Raw genomic sequence first — 21,460 nt, forward strand, 5'->3', positions numbered from 1 at the left:
CTCCCTGCATCAGCTGATTTAGGGATGTAGACCATGTGTTTGTGGAGTGAAAGGAGGCTACTGCAGATTATTTCTCTATCAGCAAAAGCAACATATTACAGGTAATGGCATACAAATATTGACTATAAGGGAAGTAATACATCAGTGGTGTAGACCAAACTTTTCTTAGCAGGGTCTGCTGTGGTTAACACTGTGAACCATTTTATGTAAGGAAGGTGGTAATATTCTTCTCAAAGAATCCTTTTCTAGGAGTAATTGCTACACATAAATATGTAATAAATCTAGTTATAAGAGTGCTCATGAAAGATCTCTCCCTTCATCTCCACGCTGGTTACCAGAGATAATGCTTTCAGTGGACAGTAAGTTACATGAAGTACACATATCTGTTATGGGGGAACCTACTGACTACAACTTTCATAATATTTTGTCATTTCTTCTCTGCTTACCGGTGGGCATTGTATGAGCTTATCAGCCGCCATCATCTGCACGTTGAGATGTTTACTCTGGGACTTTCCTCGAGACTTGATCAGCCTTTGCAGCACCTGCATGATGACAAAAAGGTGGGTGTTTAGAGAGGCATTCTCAGCTGTAAAATCCACACACACATGCACATGCAAACACATACATATGCACAAGTTCATGCACTTTAATACACACACACACAGACCCAAACACATACATGAATGCAGAAGCACCCACACACATGCACATTCACATAGATGTGGATACATACGCTCATGCACATGCATGCATGCACACATATCTACACACACACACACACACACACACACACACACACACACACACACACACACACACACACACACACACACACACACACACATACAGTTTGAATCCATGATCCTAATGGTTCTTCCTTAAGTAAAACACAACTTTCATTGATGTTTATATATGATTTAAGCAGTAGTGTCTGCTGATTTTCATCTACTTTCTCCATTTATGTGATCTTAATGTGCTTCCATGTGAACTCCACATAACATATATGCTGCACCATTTATCATATGTGCCTTCTGTTATATAGGTGGAAGAAGGCACACTTACTTAGACATATAGGTATTCTCAAGCAGAAGAAGGTACTTTGTGTTAGATCTGCTAAAGAAAAAGGCAGAAGCTAATAAGCAGTCACAGAAAGAGGCTTATACGGTGCTTACCTTCGGTGATGACACCTTGACATACACAATGATGGGTGCCAAGGATGTTTTAGATAGTTGAGCCGGATGGTTAATAGTGTCAGCATCCAGGATCACAAGCTGCAAAGTCTTTGACAGTTCAAAAATCCTTTCAATCTCACTCTGAACCTCCGCTGTAAGAGTAAAAACCTCTGTTCAGTTTTTATTATTGTTCCTCAGCATCTCACCATTTGCTGTTTCTGTGACTGAACCTTCCCCCAGTTTTACAATACAGATGCAGCACTGTTTCTATCATAACAGCATAACATCCTTTTCAGCACCTTATGTGTTCTGTCAGCTACCAGAATTATCTTCTCACGGACTGCATCACTGAAGTTTGCTTACCATGGTATGGCTGTCTTTCAGTATATTTTCTCAGTTCTGTCCAATCACAGAACTCATGGATATACTAATTATTATGTATTATTTTTTATTTCCCTGATGATGCAGAGAGATAGAGAGACACAAATACAGAAGGGGGGGGGGGGGCTCCTGTGGTGCTGGCAGCTTGTGTATAATTAGTGATGCTGGAGTCAGGGGGCCACTCGGGGGGGGGGGTGGTTTGTGATTGGCCTCCCTCTCCTGGGGACAGTGAAATACACTGTATCCCTACTGCAATATGCTATAATGATGACTGGGGAGACTACGAGTTACTGATAAAGCCTTATAGGGTGACTGCCCTTTCATTAATCATATGCACAGATGTATGTATATCTTAGAGACCAAGGACCTTGACTCATTACTCAAGGAGGTGAGAAGTCTTAAAGAGCTAGATCATTTTGCCATAGGCTAGGTTACTATCATGAGTTCCCAGATCCCTGACTTGTCATTCGACTGTTAGGGGTGTTTTATCAATAACATATTTTCCTGGGGTTGCCAATTTCCCAAAAGGTACAATAATGCATATATTGGTATTGAGCTTTAAGCCTTAGCTTTGGCACCAGTCATTTGTCTGTGTTAGACCTTCCTGTAGGGTATTTGCATCTTTATTAGAACAAATAAAACTCTACATTTCCAGTCTATTACTCATTTCACTATACTTAATGAATGCACACCCTTATTTATTGTAAGAATGTGTTTATATTAGATGAGTGAACTTTCAAAAGTTTGAGTGTCATATGGTCGACACCATATAATCGAACTTTTGAAAGTTCAAATGTTTTAACGGAGACCTCCGTACAGTGCGAAATGGGAAGATTTCCCTTTTCTGCACTGTAGTATGATCTCGGAGTTGGCATATTTAAAGAGTGGGGAATGTGGGGGGCGCAGGGGGGCTTTCCCCCCTGTTTAAAGCATTCAGATGGGTTATTTGTGTAGTTTATTTTTTTATTAGATGTTTGAACTTTTAAAAGTTCGATCATATGGTGTCGACCATATGATGGTCATACTTTTGAAAGTTTGATCATCTAATATAGACCCGTAAGAACAATGTCACACATTTCTTCTTCATTTCTGTAAACAATTCAATCTAGTTCAAAACATCTTTTGGTAGTTATATGATTGAATCAATAATAACTGACCTTGCTACAATAGAGAGCCCTCTCTCTCCATTAATTGTCTTCTAATTTATTTTTTTATCTCTGTCCAATAGTTTCATTTATTCATGTGTAATGTACTTCTATCTTAAGTTGGGAGGGTGGCTTAATGGCTAAGGTGTTTGCCTTACAAACACAAAGTGCAGGGTTTGAGTCTCACAAGGGATAATTGGCTAGGCTTAAAATGGCTCGCAAGGGAAGTTAGCTTAGTACTAAACTATGAACCTATAAGGCATCTCTCTCTCCACATGTTTTCTGACTTAAACATGAATTGAACTAGATCCCTAACTGTTGTTAGCATGGGAGATTTCCATCATCTAGTTATTTCTTTTTTAGCCATAAGTAACACTAAGCTGGCCAGCATGAGTATGCGCTTTCTCCTTCTTATCCCTTCAATTCATCTTAATAGAAAGTTCAGCTTTGACATTTCCCACTCAAAACCTAAGATTATGAGAAGTAGTTCTTGAATGTTTCTTTTATATAATCCTAATTTATCACATTCCAAAAATATGTTCCCAATCAATTTTTCCCCTTCGCCCACATCTCCAACAGGATTGATCAATTTGGGAGTACATTATAGAGAGCCTTTCTAGGGTGTAAAAGTATTTGTGTAAGCACTGCCAGCCAAAAATTTGGAACCTTCTTGATTGTGCTGTTGACCTCATCCCTAAACAAATTTCACTCCATTCTTTTTCTGCAATCTCCCTTCCTGCCTCTCTCTGCTATTCAAGCCTTTGAGTCCATTTGTGCTTCTATTGGTCCTGAATTTGAGCATTATACATCCTACTAAGTAATTTTATTTATTACCTCCTCCTCCACCCGAACCTCTCTCAGCAACTTGATCACCTCTGTTTTTCCCACTTCTTTTTATATGTCTCTTTAATATATCTACTATACACTTCAAAAACAGGTTTGTAACAAAAAAGTTTTTTTTCCTTTCAAATTATATTTCTCTTGAAATTTCTCTCAAGTCATTCTGGATCTGCCTTCACTAACATTTACCCAAAAGTAAATTTCCGATAACCTTCTGTAGAGTTCTGAATACCTACTATGTTAACTTTAAAGGGGTTTCTCTACATCCCTTTTGGTAATAGTTTAAATATCGTACAATAACTCATCTCAACCCCTTTCTATGACAACTTTTTCCAAGGCAGCCCTTCACAGCTTTCACCTGTCCCATTTTCACAATCCAGCAAAATTTGTTTCCATTTAGCTGTATAGCTTAAGCTCTGTTATAAGTAATTTCATCCTAATTACTTAATAATATTCAGAATTGCCAGGCCACCCTCTTCTGTTGATAAAATAATTTTTTGCCACCAGCTCACTTCGTGGCATTTATTGCTCCAGAGATATGTTATGACCACCCCCCATAATTTATTCCAATACGTTTTACCTGAGTTACCTAACAAAGCCTGTGTTGTATATACAATTTGCAGTACCATCAAAATTTTGAGTGCTTTTGCTCCTTGGTCTAAATTTGTTGGGACTTATCAATCATCTTTTTTAGTTGATCTTTTACCTAATCCAATATCACCTGTGCTAATTCCTGCACCCCTCACATGACCATATACCCAGATATCTAATCCTGTAGTGGCCTCACAAATATGAGTAGGTCTGAACCAGCTCCATAGTGGGACATAATTAATTACTAATGCTTTTGACTTTTCTTTATTTCTTGTAAAATCTTCCAAAGTCTCATATTCTCTCATTATCTCATAAATCTTATGTACATCTGTTTGTGGCTCTGTGACATACATATAAAAGAATATCATCTGCAAATAATGAAGATTTTCTTTTCCTCTTTGTTCCATTTTCAACCTGCTACTTGGGATTATCTAATCTTTTCTGCCAAAGACTCTCTGCATAAAATGAAAGGAGCAAAGAAAGCTGTCACCCCTGACAGGTTTCCCCTATTTATATGAAAATGCTCCATCAGTCTTGCATTTACCGTTACTGTCATAGAAGAGCCTTTATACGAAGTTTGACGTAAGTCTAAGTACTTCCTGACAAAGCCAGATCTCTTTAATACTTCCTGAGATAGTACCACCTTATTCAGTCAAAGGCTTTTTACACATCCAGGCTCAACGGCACAACGTTTCCCTGACCCTTCTCTACTTCACTTTATATAATCAATGTCTTTAGGGATTATCACAAGTCTGTCTTCCCTTAATAAACTCACACCGATCTTCTATAAGTAGCTTGCGTAATATTTTTGCTAGTCTGCTGGCCAATATACTAGTAAAAACTATATAATCATGCCGGTGAATCAAACTGGGATGGTACGACCCTGGAAAGCTGGGGTCTTTACCACTTCTTAGAATCAAAGTAATGATTGCTGTCTGCCCTGAGCCAGGAAAATGCCTAGTCATTAAATAATGTATGCCATTTCGGTAACTCCTTGTGTTTTAAACCCTTCAAGAGTTCTATTGGGAACCCATCTCCCCCTGGGTGTCTTCCCTAGGGCCAGGTTCTGAATTTGTTCTTGGATTTCTAATAGTATAATTGGCTGTGAGAAATATTCATTTTCCTTTGCTGTCACCTTTGGAAAATTCAGCACCTAATAAAAGCTATGTATCTTGTCTTGCCAGGCGTCCCCTTCTATTTTTTTCTTTCTATAATGCTGTATAGTAATCACACAAAATATCCCTGATTTCTTCTAGGAGTTTGCTATCCTGTTTGTCTTTGGACACCTAAGCTATTAGATCATTCTCTCCACCTTCCTCTACCTTAGTCTGGGTGCATGTACCTTTTGATTTCTATAAGAATTGTCAAAAAACTGCCAGTAAGGTGAACTGAGCCCTTATTATTTTTTTTCTATCTTTTCCATCCATTTCTTTTCCCAATCCCTTAACTCTTGTTCCTCTTCGTCCCTTATAAAGTCTCCAGAGGCTTGCAATTCTTTTAACCTCACCAATATCTGACTTTCACTAGCTCTATTCTTTCCCTACCATTGTCTTTCTGCATCCCTAATTATCTTCTGCAACCCCTCTTTTAATCCTTCCCATGCCTGACTTTTCATGAAATGCTGTTTTTCTTGTTCTGCCTCTAAATCTCCCATACATTTCCTTATCATCTCTTTATTGTCATAATTCTTTACCCATGATATATCCATCCTGCAGTGTCTTGTATCAGTCTAAGTGTAGGCCATTTATGATCTTATTCTAAAATGGCATAGGTGATCACAATTTTCAATATCTTTTCATACTCTTTAGTGATATACCACCTGTCTAGTCTGGCTTTAGTGCCATATCGGGGCAATTTATATGTTGCCTCCCCTGCCCCTACTAGCGTTCCCACAACTTTCAGTAATCAGTATGCCTTCAATAACTTACCAAAGAGCTTACCGTTATTCAGAAGGGTATCCCCTTCTCATCCATCCTATCGCTAATCAGGTTCTAATCCCCCCATAAGCATGATAGCTTCCATAAATTCCACTGTTTGTTGCCTTATTTATTTTATTTCCCTGGGTGATAGGTAGACTTTTTCTAAACTAAAACGTTTGTCGATTCAGTGCCCTAAAATAAAATAAATCTCCCTTGTGTGTCCTTTTAAACCTCTTCTACAATGAAAGCTACATTTATTAATGTCAATACTCCTCTTTCCTGCCCTCCACTGCTTAGACCCCATATCCATCTCTGAAACATTTCTTGATCATTTCCATCCATTTGTCTTTGAGCAGGTGTATTTCTTGCAACAAGATTATGTCAGATCTAATGGTTTGAAATGACTGCGTTGTTTTCTTTCTCTTTTCTCATTCCATGCCATCAAACTAAGTTTCTGAGTCATCCATTAAGAACACTGCTTTGTGCGAATGCCCTATCTCTTGTGCACATCTGTCTGTCAAAGCTGTTTGCATTATCATTTTCACATTCAACTCTTAATGTAACTTCACTGATTCCATTTCTTAGATAAAAGAATACAATCAACCTGTAAACATTTTCCCATATAAAATTACACAAAGCACAAAATTATATGCAAAACTTCTCCCCTCCCTAATACTAGGTTACATCATCCTTTAAAATGCTGCAAGCATGTGCTCGGACATAGCATCTTCTCCTACCAAAAAATATGTCCAGTTCCCTCATGAGCCCACTGCCCCCTACCCCCCCCCCCCAGCAAATTATTGAAGAAAAATTCTACCTGCCTTGCTCAAATTTACAGCTAATAAAACAATCTTACAGAACATACCTTGCACAATTTCAGTGGCTCAAAGAACCTTACACTGTTACCATGGATGGGAGGTTGGCATAATGGTTAAGGTACTTACCTTACAGACACCAGGTACAGGATTTGATCCCAATTAAATGGCAGTTAGCCTAGTACTAAACTATGAACTTAAGGATACTTTCCCTTTAGAGATTGGCATAATGGTTAAGGTGTTTACCTTACAAACACAAGGTGCAGGGTTTGATTCTCACATGAGGTAATTGGCTAGGCTTAAAAAGGCCCACAAGAGCAGTTAGCCTAGTACTAACTATGTAGCAGTTAGATATGTCTATACAGAAAAATATGAAAGACATTTATTTTGATTAATCCTCTGTATTTTCCTTATCTTAGCAGCATGTTGCCTATTGAAATAATTGAAATAAGTTAATATAAATTAAATGTAATTTATATAATATAATATAATATAATATATCATTGAAATAATTGAGGCTAAATGATATCCCCTAAAATCTCACTATTAAAAATGAGAAAAATAAAATGTAAATAATAATAAATCCCTCAGATGTCTTTTCACTTTCTGCTCCCCTTTACAACAGCTGCCAACCTCTGCATCTCTTTGGATGATCTTACATCTCTCCTTCTCTTTCTGGCAATGTCATCATCGTCTTCCCCTCACATTATACAAAGCCCTGCCTTAACATGTGTAGTGTAATAAAGTTACTTAACAAATAGCTGCCTGGCTAATGACCACCGGGGCTTTGTAAGCCTAACCATGCAGCACAACCCAATTGTGTTCCCTTGTAACATGTGCTTTTTAACTGGGAGGTATGTTTGTTAGGAGGGATATATTAATTAGGAGGTTGCTAAAAAGTTATGGAGGGTATGTTAGTTAGGGAATGTTTACTGTTGTTTTTTGTCTATAAGAGACATGGGGGCCAATCTGGGGATGAATTTATGATTACCCAACCAATGTTAGTTAGGGAATGTTTACTGTTGGCCCCTGTCTATAAAAGACATGGAGGCCAGCCCAGGGATAAATTTGTAATGTTCTATCCAATGTTCAAGCTTATGTTTGAACAGGTTTAGGGATGGACTCTGCTTCATAAGCATGGGGAGACTATTCCAGGGCATGAAGATCCTTTCAGTTACAGATCTGTCCTGCCAACATGTTCTATTTATTTTGCAAGCAAAGTTAAAATTCCTGGATCTAGTGTTTTTGGTACTGCTTGTTTTTTGGATGTGAAAAAACTCCATCAGGGCTGGATCTAAGAATGCTTTATATATCAAGCACAGGTTTCCTGTCAACATCCTGTAGGAGACTGACTATAGAGATAGTGCTCTACAGTGACCTGTACAGGACAGTGTGGCAATACTGTGGTTTGTCTTGGTGAGGCACCTCTGTGGTCATTCATTCCAACTGTTGCATATGCCTAGTCAGGTATGTGCCAAAGGGGGAATTGTACTTAATGATGGGTTTGATAAGGGTTGAGTAGAGTGGTACTATAACTTCCTTGGACCTGGATGCCATACCCTTCCATATGAGTTGGGTGACATAGAATGATTTCCTTACTACCTTAGCTACCTTCTTACTACCTTAGACCAGATTATAGCTTCATAGGTAAGTACTAGGGTAGCTGCCCTTGTAGGTTATTTTAAGCCTATGAATTTCCCTTCAAAGGTGAGAATCAAACCTGCACCCTCTGATGATTAGGTAAATACCTTAACCATTGTACCACTTTACCCTCATCCATTGCCTTGGTGACTTTTTCAAAGAAGTCTACCAGGTTCAGTAGGCATGACCTTATTTGACAAAGCCATACTGGGATGGATCTAGTGTCTGGAGGTCTCCAATGACTTTGTTGATCATTTCCATGGTTTTATGAATCAGACTAATGGGTCTACAGTTGCCAGGATCTGTTGATAGTCCGACCTTATGAAGGGGATGACTACTGTAGTCTTCCATTCTCATGATACAAAGCCTGTTTTGAGACTATAGTTACTGGGGCCCACTGAGGCTGTGTTCTTGGACTTAGCAAGTGCAACCAGGACATGCTTTCTGTTTATAGTTGGAGGGGTTATGTTTGAGTGTCTTTATTGGTGAGAGGCTGGAAATAAGTTGTGGATAAAGTTGAAAATGAATTTGTCAGCCAACAGATTCAATATATCACCCGGCTCAGTGAATGTGGTACCATTAACCACCAGTTTAGCACACTGATCTGCTGTATGCTGCTTTTGAGGTTTCTGACAGAACTGAAGACGGTCTTATGGTTGTCTTTTGCCTGGGTGGCTACCTTAACCTTGAAACTGGATTTATTGGATTGCCTGTTTAGTATGTTGATGGATTACTTATCTATATGGGATTTACACTTTCTGATTTTAGCCATGATTTGTTTTTCTTTTGTTGTATATCCTGTTTAATTTCAGATGCCACAAGGGTTGTTTGTTTTTGGAGTCAGTTTTAGGATTACCTCTGGTTGGAACATCAGCCTCAGTGCTGCCATTGACATAGTTGTACAAGGTTTCTGTGAACAATTTTGTAAAGACTGCTGTGTTCTCTTGGTTTGGAGGGGCATTGAATTTTAACAAACTGTCACTTAATAAAAGGCAGTTTGCCTTTGAATAGTTCCTAACTGTTACTGGTCTTACTGGGGTTACTGAGTTGATTTTGATTGAGGCAGCTTAATGGTCAGATCTTAACAGGGAGGATGTGACATGGGTGGGTGAGTGCAGTGTTCTCCCAAATTTGTAAGTATGAGGTCTAGTATGTTGGTGCATCTAGTGGACGTATGCACTAACCGGTCAAGGGCGTTTATATTTACAAAGTCCAGGAATCTCAGATACTGCAAATTTGAGGTTATGTATGGTTCCCAGTCTATAGAAGGGTAATTAAAGTCTCCAATGAGTAGGGCATTCAGTTGGATAGTAAGTGTCTGCACTAGGTCTAAGTATGTGCTGTGAATTTTTTGGGACATGGAGGGTGACCTATAGTTAGCTAGGATATAGTACAAGATTTTATCTGTGGTGATCTGCATGTGGAGACTCTCCAGAGCATCATCCCATTTAACCAACCTAGAGGTATGCTTGTTATTGATATATAGCAAGATATCTCAACCTTTAACCCCTGTCTGTGCGCTGCTGGTCTACAATTGTGGAAGGCACTGAAACTTTGCACCACTGGGATATTTCCTGTGGCTTTAAACCATGTCCTGGTAACTGCATAGATGTCTATATTCTTGAGAGTAAGGAGGGTTTGGAGGGAGTGTAGTTTTTTTGTTTAAGCTCATGATGTTGAGCAGTAACACCTTGAGGTTCAATTGAGTTGATTTTGCTATGTCGGTAGGTTTGTCAATTTGGCATTGCCTAAAAAAGGCACTATGGGGATGGATAAAGTTTTAGCTAGTATTCAAAAGCCTAGAGGGGGCAGATGCAGACCATATTTGGCAAAGCGGCAGGATCTGTTGACCATGTCCATCCATGCTGACAAATATCAAATCCACTTAAAATGACACCAGAAACTCAGCCAGTTGTTAAACCGATCATCTTTTGTTCATATTGTGGCATCATCGTCTGTGAAGGTAATATGATGTTTGATGCTAGGCTCATACCAGCCAGAGACACATAGTCCGAGAACTCCATAATGTCTCTCTTCATATAGTCCAGGGAGGTATGTCTCAGAGCACTTATACCTACATGGACTATGATGGAATCATACTGGTGCCTGTGGTATAATGACTTGAGTCTGTGTGTAATTTGCTGGATCCTGGCACCAGATAGGCAATTAACAGTTATCTTCTCCTTGTTCAGCCTGGTTAGAGGGGCATCAGTATGTCTTACGATGGAGTCCCCTGTGACTAGAGTCCTGGGGAAGTGTGTTTGTTTTCCTTATGGGCTTTGTATTTGGGGATCCACTGAGTATGCTTGTATGTGTGGTCTTAGGTGTTATTTCGTTGAGCGGTTTTGGGCTTGCTGAGGATACACTTTGCCAATGGGCAATCAAGGAGCTCTTTTTTTTTTTTTTTTAGGAAGATTGTATTTAAGTGCCTCAGCATACACTGGTCTATGTGTGTGTGTGTTGTGTGCTATGTTTGCTGAGTGCTGAGTTCATGGTTTTGACAACTTAATGTGTGCTTGTATACAAGAGTTTAGCCTCCAGTGCCATTGTGTATGTACACCCCTCAGATACTGTTTCTGTTACTTTAATGATTAAGTGGTTGTCAGCAAACATGAGACAATTGCTACAGGATACCTATTTACACCAAGCTGGTTGCAGAGAAGTTAGGAAACTGCATATCCATGTTGCCTAGTCCTTTAATTGTGAACTACAAGGGTGGTGGCATACTGTGGTTTACAGAAGGCTATTGGGGTGCTTTATTGGGGCAGACTGCTAAATTCTACTAAACTTAATGGTATTGTCACTCGCTGTACAAACCAGCTGCTCTAAGCTTATTGCCACGCAAGTTTTTTGCTCTATATTTACTACTTTACAGGTACAGTGTTATGGACAGTTCTATAGGCAAAATTTGCTTTCTATATGTTTGCTTCTGTACAGGGCACTGCTGACCACCACTGCATAGTGAGCAGCTCCATGCAAACATGAAAAATTTATATCAAGACTGAAAAAAACAGAAAACTGACTACTGTACCCTCTGCTCAATAAATGCCCTCTGCTCAATAAAACAACTCCACTTTGAGCCCCTTTGTGTGTTTCCCAACTCAGATAGAAAAGGCAGGCACCTCTTGCCACAAAATGAATAATCCCAGTCCTCCTAATGTATAAACACAGTAAAAATAAGTCCAGGAGTGCAATGCTACTGCAAACAACTAGACAGAAATTCCTTATAGATGATGATTTCAAGACAAACAGTCTAACAGCAGCAACATTGATAGGAAAAACACCCTTTCAGTAAACATATCAATGAAATGCACATAGAAAGCAAGGAAACGGCAGCAATTACTTAAAGGAATTTATACAAGTGCGATTTATCAATCATAAATACTTAGCTTGGCCTGGACGGCACTAGATTTAAATAAAATACTCCTGGAACACAGGTTAGGACACCAAGCTTTGCTGAGCTCTGCGGAAATGAGCACAGAGCTGCATAAACGCTCCAAATTTATACCAGCGCAGAAAATAACAAAAATATGATTACTTGGCTCTCTGGTCAATAAAACGGCTACATTTTGAGCCTTTTTGTGTGTTTCCTGAGACAGACCAGGCAAACACCTCCTGCCACAAGATGACTAATCCAGTCCTCCTGATGTTAAAAAAAAAAAAAACAGTAAAAAGAATCCCACAGGTGCAATGCTACTACAAGGAAGAACAACTAGCTAGAAATCCCTTGCAGAAGGTGATTTCAAGGCAAACTAACAGCAGCAACAGTGATAGGAAAAGCCTGTTTCAGTAAAAATATCAGTGAGATGCACAAATAAAGCAAGAAAACGGCAGCAATTACTTAAAGGTAATTTCAAAGCACGCTAGTAACAGCTAGACCAAGGAAAGTAAAATACACTTTAAATTGCTAAAATGCAGAAAAATACAATAAATAAATAATTTGAAAATATGACAACGGTCTTCAGAAATAATAAAACACCCCCCTGCGCCTTATCTCACCCTAAGCAAAACAGAAGCACCAATCCCAAGATGATTCCTGAAAAGCAGGTTTTCTAATGATTGGTAGTCTAGTCTAGATGTTACAGATTTTAAATGTACGCTGGAAAGAAGGGAGTAACACTCTGAATACTGCACTATGCACTGGGTAGGGTGATATGAAAGAGAGGCTAACACAGACTTTAAGAGTCTAAGGGTAAGGCACTCCCAATTTGATCTACCAGTGCCCAGTAGAATGTGTAAATGAGATAAAATGGAGAGGGGTTCTAAAGCTAAATTTACAACTGCGGAAGGAAATTCAAAAGCACAATGTAAATGAGTGGGAAAACTTTAGTTCTACAGATTTCTCAGAACAGGATATCAGAGAAGTAAATAAAATGCAAAAACAGAACAGAACAGACACTGCAGAAGGAAGATCTAAATGGATAAAAAAGTAAGTCGAGAAACAAAGAAAGAAAATAACTGTGCTTATATTCTGTTTTTAAAACTCCTGCAGGGAGCCAAATAATTGTCTGCTTGCTGATGTAGCTCAAGCCTTATTGAAAGACCAGACCATGGGTGAAGGCTGCCAGCCTAGCTAGACAGAATTTTGTAAATAATTCTATGTCCTTGTAAATATTAATATGATCCACAGGCTTGGTTGACAAATGTAAGAAAACTATGTATGTTCTGAGCTTCAAAATGTAACCACAGTGCACCCTGCTGGACGAAAGCTGATAAGCAAAGCATTTAATGACTGTTTGATCTCAAGCTCAGAGACCGGATGTCTGGGCTAGGAAATTCTTTCAATTGTTCTAAGACAGAGATAATTACTAGGTTTTACATGTAAAGTGTCTTTTATTGCTGTGGCTTCCTGGCAGGTGCAGATTACAAAAATAAATGTTAAAATTTTGAGTTTTGTAAGCCTGGGAACCTAAGCAGATATAACAAGAATGATGTAATCTGAAATGACTCAGCAGTAATATGTATTATCAATTTAAAGGCTATCTCAGATCATTTGATATTTTGTTCTGATGCTGACAACAACTTACCAGCACTTTGCCTTGCAAGTAGAATTTAGAACATAGTTTCTGTTAGAGACAGATAGGAATATAGCCAGATTAGTGTAGCTGTTTTCTATATTTATGTGAGACTATCCTACAATATTGTTTTAAAGTATTTCCCTGTGATCTCTGAACTCTCTAATATCACTGTGTTGAATGAATAAGTATTGTCTTGTGTTTTTATTATTTATTATTAAATATTTTAAACCTTTCAACTGTGGCTGTTTTGTGTAGAGATAATCTAAGTTCTGAGTACTTGCATGTATTTGGTGATACTGTATAGGCCACTCCTAAATAGCCTTCAAGTCTCAGTCACACTTACTATTTGGATAACAGTAATATTGCACAATATAATTGGACACTCTTTGGTAAGGAACTTTAGAGTAGCTGATAAGAGTAGCTGCTGGCAGGTGGTACTACCGTATAGCGTGGGCGGAAAGGGGCATAGCTAGTGAACTTGTGCCAGCCTTCCTTAGGAGTGTCTGTATATAAATCAAATCTCAAAGTGTGTGTGTGTCAGCTACTTGGGCAGGAACACGAAGCACTGGTTGGACATAGAGGGTACTGGAGGTTTTGGCTTGACTACTTGGCTGAGATCTGAACCCTATAGCTGTGCCAGTGGGAAGTCTTATTGGGGATCTGGAGAGAAAGGGAGAAACCAGCCCCAGACTGACTGTGATCTCTGTGTGCTCTTAAGGGAAACTGTACTTTACTGTGTGTGTACTTGTTATCCTCCCAATGTGGATGCTCTTCACTGGTGCTAGTGGTGAGTATTGAGGCTCCTTGATTACTGGGCCAGTGCATGGGTGTCACACCATGCTATACAACTGTGTATTAAATACCAGTCAAGAAAGCAACATAACCAATTACAAACAAGTGAAATTTGAGGTCCAAATGTTAAAAGTTTTTCCCTGGATCAGGAGTATATCCATCTGTCACCTAGATACATGCACAATCTCAGGTTGCCCCAAACTAAAAGCTTACAGATTTCTCAAAACAGGAAATCAAAGCAGTAAAAAATGTAAAACCAGAGCAAATACTACAGAAGGCAGATCTAATTGGCTAGAAAAGTAAGTAAAGATGCAAAGAAAGAAAGAAAGAGAATAAAGTGACTTTGCTTGCTTATTTCTGTTTTTAAAATTCCAGCAGGGAGCCAAATAATTGTGTGCTTGGAAATGTAGTCCAAACCAGGATAAACACTTTTATATGGTAAAGGCTTGACACCTGGACAGCACTCTGGTACACTAGTAAGATATCTGCCTCACAGCTCTATAGTCTGGAGGTTAAATTCTGACCACTGGCCACTGTCATTGTAGAGTCCTTCCTGAGTATGTATGAGTTTCCTTCCGATGCTCTGCTTCCCCTAACTGTGAAGAACATTCTAGTTGTCTGGCTATACTAAATTGTCCAGATGTATTTTGCATTTACCCTTGCTCATGTGTCCCTGTGTTGTGGCTGAAAAGGGTCCACAAACACCCACTGTACCTTCTTGGTTAACAAATAAATAAAGTAAAAGATAAATAAATTAAAAATAATATAAATTAAAATACTCAATTTGCTTGCATCCTACATGGTTATTTTGTTGCTTACATACATGCTATATATGATGTAGATTTTAAAACAGCTATATACATTCAGCTGCCAGTAGTATGCACTGACTCAGAGAAGTAGATCTTGCTGCAACAGTCAAGGAAATTTATATATACCAGTCATTTCATATTGCTGACCCCTGACTAGTGGAAAATATAGTTTTCTATACCCCCCCCCCTTTGTCTCTCTCTTTCTCTCATACCTTGTTTAGACATCCCTGTAAACTAATTTTGACAACAAAATGTTCCCATCCTAAGCATAAATAAAAGGCAATAGACTCAAAGTCTTGCATAATTTTGTTCTGATTCCAGACTCTATGTTATATTAATGATCCAAGCCTTTGGATGGCATGCCATATACTGTATTGCTTTAGGAGCATCTTGCCTTAGAGAGAGAGAAAAAAAGTGAGAGAGAGAGAGTGACAAGACATGTCCTAATGTAATACTACACTTGATGGCCAACCAGGAGACACACAAGAAGCAACAAGTGGTCCCTCTGCCATGAGTTTGTTTTAACAACTACCCAACTGCTCAGCAAAGGATATACATGAAAGAAATACCCAGTGAAGGAAAATCATGCACCCATTCATCAGTAGTATTGGTAAATACCTGTGGATTGACAAAGCATTGTGTACTGTGAAAGTGTAAGATATCCTTCATGGACCTAAAACATCTAAGTGACTTACATATATATAAAGAAACAATGTATTCCGCACGTTTTCATTAGGTTTGGCAGCCACCTACGTCCACTGTACATGCATGACACTGGAGAGAGATCTCATATGAATAGTTGAAATAAAAACTTGAAAAATTAGCAGTTTAGGGCAGTACTCAAGTCTATGGCACATAATTGCCAGAACAACTCTTCGAACCCATAAAGATCACAAAAAAGCAATTGAAACTTAAATCGATGAAAATAACATGTTATGATATATGATCACCTGCAAAAAGTGGGTCAAGCCCACCCTGCATCTCCACACCCTTTGCTACTTATATATATCAACTCTGAGATCTAGCACCAGAGGGAAAAGAGCAAATTCACTCTTCACTGTACAGTGATCTCACAAGAAGTAAAACTAGCAGTATTTACTTTGTGACTGATCAACTAAATGCTACTATATATATATATATATATATGTATAGCTCTCTCTATATATAGAGAGAGAGATATGTGGATATATAGATAGGTGTGTGTGTGTGTGTGTGTGTGTGTGTGTGTGTGTGTGTGTGTGTGTGTGTGTGTGCACGTGTGAGGACAGCTTCGTAACACCTGCAAAAACTAAATGAGGCAAATAAGAAAATGGTTTTGTCAGAAAATTATAGATTGCTATGTGTGAAACTTAATACTTCTTTAAACAAAAGCAGATGACAGTGGTAATAAGGGGCCACCTACACTTCCATCAAGTAATAGTATAGCCAGGGTGAAGCAAACAGAGCAGCCACCCAGGTGCAAGATGTTACAGGGCATGATTGGGACATGTAGTTGGGTTGTTAGTGCACTACCAGTATTCATTCTGTAGAGGCATTTCTGAATGTTGGTACAGAAATGTATTTTGATACTGTTCTACAGCAGTACTGAAGCGCTTCAGCACTGTGTGTCTGCTAAAAGGTGTAGCAAGCAACTTGTAATCTGACAGCAGAAGAAGCTTGTTTTTTCCTCAGAAGGCATCAAGGGGTAGAAATAGAACATGGCTGGCTTCTGAGGTTTTTTTTTTGCTCTTTAGCTGAAGAGCTGAGGAGGTGTGGCAACTAGATGGGGAATGGATTTCGCCTGGAGAGCCACAATATTGGAGCTTTTTTGGGTTTTTATTTTGCTCTTCAGCTGAAGAGCTGAGGGGACTGGGTGCCAGATATAGGACCAGCATCGGACACTAGATGAGCTATCTGTCGCTCTGCCATCAAGTATAGGCTGATGCCATTTATGGAAGAACAGTTAAATGGAAATCCATGTGAGGAAGAGTTCAGTTCATTCTTTGACACCTCAGAGTTCTCTTAGTAACAACACAATGAGATCTTATTTGCAGGAATGTATTAACATTTTACATGGCACCATACAGTCACAGACATAGAAGTGTGACATATGGGAAGGAGGCAACAGGATGTGCAGGCTCACCTGAGCAACTAGGTGTAGCACATACTAGGTTTGATAACCATTTCATAAGTTATAGAAAGTCATCCTTGCACATGTACTCTTGAAAAGTAGTAGCCAAGGCATGCAAGCACAATTCTGCAGCACCAATTGCCTGTCAAATGGTGCCAGTTCAGCATAATTCAGCACTGCAGAACTACACTTAATTTTTAGGCTGCATGTGTACCTAAGTGACTATTTTATAGGTGTCATGATGTGCACTGTATCATGAACATGCACAGTCTGTTTATACATTAATAAAAATGTGTATGTTTCATCAGCTGGATGCAGTCAGTCACAGGAAATGGTAGAAAAAGAAAGCATAAATTCAGGTGTAGTTTTTGCTGGATTTGCCAATGAAATAATAATAGGATATTGTACACAGATATGCTAACGCTACTAATCTAGTTCCAGTAGGGTAAGACTGTGAAATGTTAACTGTCTTCTGTCTGGGAAACAAGGTAAAGGCAGGTGGTAGTCTACAGTGGGATTTTTTTTACACATTTGATATCTCTCTCTAGGAACGTTAGGCATCCAGGTGTACACCACTAGCATTTGTGCTTATCTGTACCCTTTTCAGGAGTGACAACTGGTAAAAGATCTTGGGTAACACTCTATTCCCACTTATACCTGTCAACTGTCCAGATTTTCACAGAATATCCAGATTTTTGCCTCATATTTTGGTCTGTTCCCGACCCGCGGTAGTGGTGCTGCGGTAGCGTTGTCACCTCAGAGCAAGACATTGTCGCATTCGATTCTCAGCTAGAGCATCTTCTGTGTGGAGGCATGCATGAATGGGCGTGCCTTCGTTGAAGGTTGTGCGTCAGGGCTGGTAACTCGGCACGTAAAAATCCACTACCAAACATTAGTGGACCGGAGTTCCGCTGTGGCGACCCCTAACCGGGATAAGCCGAAAGACACAACAACAACATTTTGGTCTGTTCCTCATCAAATTTGTATTTTTCTGGCAAATCATTAAGGACTAAACTAATTAAATAATGACACATATCTGAGTTTCAGATTTCACATCCTTCAGAAAATGGATGCTAATTCAAAACCTGTTACTGTATCAACTTTATATGTTAATAGGGTAATATCTAAAATTTGCCCCTATTTTGGGGCCTTTGTCCCCCCCCCCCTTATTTTGCCTCTGTCCAGATTTCTTGCTGTAAGAAGTTGAGAGGTATGCCGCACCCCCATAGCCAACCTATCTGCTCTGGTTTTACATTTTTTACTGCTTTGATTTCCTGTTTTGAGAAATCTGTAAGCTTTTAGTTTGGGGCAGCCTGAGATTGTGCATGTATCTAGGTGACAGATGGATATACTCCTGATCCAGGGAAAAACTTTTAACATTTGGACCTCAAGGGCAAGGGCAGTGTCCAGCTATGATTGCTTTCAGTGTGCTGCAAGCTCCAACATCTTCATGTGAGATTGCAGTGCACGGTAACATTATTAATCCCTGCCTCAAACGTCAGATGTTTTCCAGACACGCTGTCTTGCTCTCTTCCTGGCTTGTTCTCTGTTGCCCAAGCTTCAGTTCAAAGCAGGACTCTGGATTCACATACAAGAAACTAGGCCAGACTACAGTGGAAGACTGTGGACACAGTCATCAAGTGCTGACTATCAGCAGGCTGGATCACTAGAGTCTAGGACTCCTGTAACAAGCATAAAGAATTGCTTTAGGAAAAATGATTCAAAGGGGTGAACTGAAAAAAAAGTGCTTTCTACTGGTCCCAGAGTTTTTTTCTACCCTTCCCATTATATCTCCTATTTATATCAAGAAGATATTTTCTTATAAGTAGTAGTTTAGATTTGTTTTCACATCCTGACCTAGTCTCTGCATGAGTTTTCTTTTTTTCAAAATATATTTAGAATTTCATACAAAATCTCTCCTTCAGCTCTGCATGGATTATCTCTAATGGGATTAACACTGACAGCATTAGCTAGATGTGTTCTGGAAAACAGTCCCAGTGGTCGGGTGATAGAATGCTTCTAATCTAATAAACCCCTCCAGTGATTATGATGCTTTATAATTGCAAACATATTTAATACTCTCATGGAGTTGGACTTAGGAATAGGCATCAGACAATGGCTTCAGAATGCAGAGTATTGATTGACGTAGTTGTTTATTCTGAATCAAGACAGACACTGATCATGCATGTTATCCATGCTACTTGTCTTTCACAGTTTACTCAGGCTGCTTCTAAATATAATGTTTCAGCTTAACTTTTGCTGCACAGACTGCACCCAAGTGGAGGGGTGTGGCAGCAGTTCAGTTACCAGTCTGTCTCTTCACAGTAATAATAATAATAATAATAGTAATAATAATAATAATAATAATAATTCTGAGGGTACTTCAAATGCAAGCCAGGTAAAAGAATACCAGATTCTGGCACAGACAGCCCAACAAAAACATCCAATGCACAAAGGATTCCATAATCTCTGCAGTACAAAAGGCACTGTGAAACATTTTCTGTGACAGGCAAGAACACCTTCAGCCATGCTGTGCTGTCAAAAATTCCATGAAAAAAACAGGTAACTGTAAGGAAATTGTGTGACTTACATCTACCTGCTGGACACTACTAGGCAAGTACTGTGGGATAAATCACAATATGCACTGCAAATTCCAGCTCCGAACTCCAGCACATCACCCAGAATGCCCTCACCTTTACTGAACCTTGGATGCTTAACAATCATCTTGGCCTAAATCAAAAAAAAAAAACTAAACTAGTAATTTTTATCCCTAAGAAAACCACTCCCCTAGATAAAAAAAAAACTCTTCAGTATACAAGCCCAAGACAATACCACTATAGAAGATGCCCCACACACTAAATTACTAGGCATTATTATAGATGAAAACCTAAACTTTGACCTACACATAAACAGTAACATAAAAAAAACACACCAAAAGCTTGGTATGCTGTACAGGCACCAACACTTTCTTAGCCTCTCTACTATACAAGCCCTTGCAACTACATTTTTATTACCCTCTCTCCTTTATGGTGCCCCTCTCCTCACTAATATCCAAAATTCTACAAAATCCAAATTTGATATATGTTACAACAGAATATCCAAATTTGCCACCAAGGCCATATTCTCATACCACCAGTGTAACTCACTGAAACAATTAGGCTGGTTGGAATTCCCCCACTATCTCTCATTCACCCAGCTAACTACAGCACACAACATAATCTACAGACCCACAGACTGTCCTGCTCTCTCAACTCTACTTGCCAAATACCAACCCAGCAGGCAAGATCTGAAAAATCATCTACTTCTAAAAGTAGAAAAGCCCACCTTACCAGCTGGTCAACTGCTCTACTCCTTTACTGTCGCCAAACTATGGAACTCACTTCCTCCTTCTATAAGAAACATGGGCAGCACCACCACCTTCAAACAAACACTGAAAAATCATCTCAACTCTTCCTGGCTATGTACCTGCTCTATAAACTAACCTCTTCCTTCTCCTTATAACTAAATTCCTATGCTTTTACTACTAGTGACCGATGATACTTTTCTCCATATTTATTATTTTTTTTTATTCAATCACTTGTTAATACTAGCACAATAATGCTGATTAATTTATCTCCATTTTTGCCACTCTGAATTCATCTGGCAACCAACTAAATTCCTGCTTTTATGTATATATTCTGTATATGTTACCGTAATCAAACCAACTAAATTCCTGACTTATGTATATATTCTGTATATATTACTGTAATCACTATGTGTAACACTGTTTCTACTTCTGTACCAATTAATGTTTAATTTTTTTCTGCATCTATGTTCTTGTCGGAGCTTTGCTCCCTGGGCCGCCACCAAAAATGGGCTGTTTTAGGCCCAGTGGACTTTCCTGGTAAACAAATGCAATAAATAAATAAATAAATAAATAAATAATGAGAGTCAAAAAATGAGTGTTTAATTACTGGGCTGTATCAACAAGACTCTCATATTTAATATATGAACCGCACACCTATGTCCTGGATCAGGTTTTTACCAGGTGTACTTAAGGTGACATTCCTAGTTCAAAATAAAAGAAAAATGCTTGACCTACCTATGCTGGATCGTGCAGTTGGGCGCTGGATTATGGCTTGCTTGCCAGGATTGTTGAGAAGGGATCTCTTGGCAAGAGAAAGATCAGCTGTCACTCTTGTAATGGATATCCTAAAAGAAAGAAATACATATGATTTATTTTATACT

At 39.0% G+C, this 21,460-nt stretch overlaps 1 protein-coding gene across 2 annotated transcripts in view; it reads right to left on the reverse strand.

Annotated features, from left to right (window-relative positions):
- The window catches only part of CACNB3 (calcium voltage-gated channel auxiliary subunit beta 3), a 308,851-nt gene that overhangs the window by 12,329 nt on the left and 275,062 nt on the right, over window positions 1-21,460 (reverse strand). For both annotated transcript variants that reach the window (XM_044083798.1, XM_044083797.1), the window contains exons 9-11: window positions 21,315-21,424; window positions 1,173-1,324; window positions 447-542 (exon numbers count right to left, since the gene is read on the reverse strand). In XM_044083798.1, the coding sequence (XP_043939733.1) occupies window positions 447-542; window positions 1,173-1,324; window positions 21,315-21,424 (358 nt within the window). The remainder of the gene's footprint in view (window positions 1-446; window positions 543-1,172; window positions 1,325-21,314; window positions 21,425-21,460) is intronic.

This window comes from Protopterus annectens, chromosome 9.part0 (assembly GCF_019279795.1).
Source record: "Protopterus annectens isolate FY-2018-M chromosome 9.part0, PAN1.0, whole genome shotgun sequence".
NCBI classification, from domain to species: Eukaryota; Metazoa; Chordata; order Ceratodontiformes; family Protopteridae; genus Protopterus; species Protopterus annectens.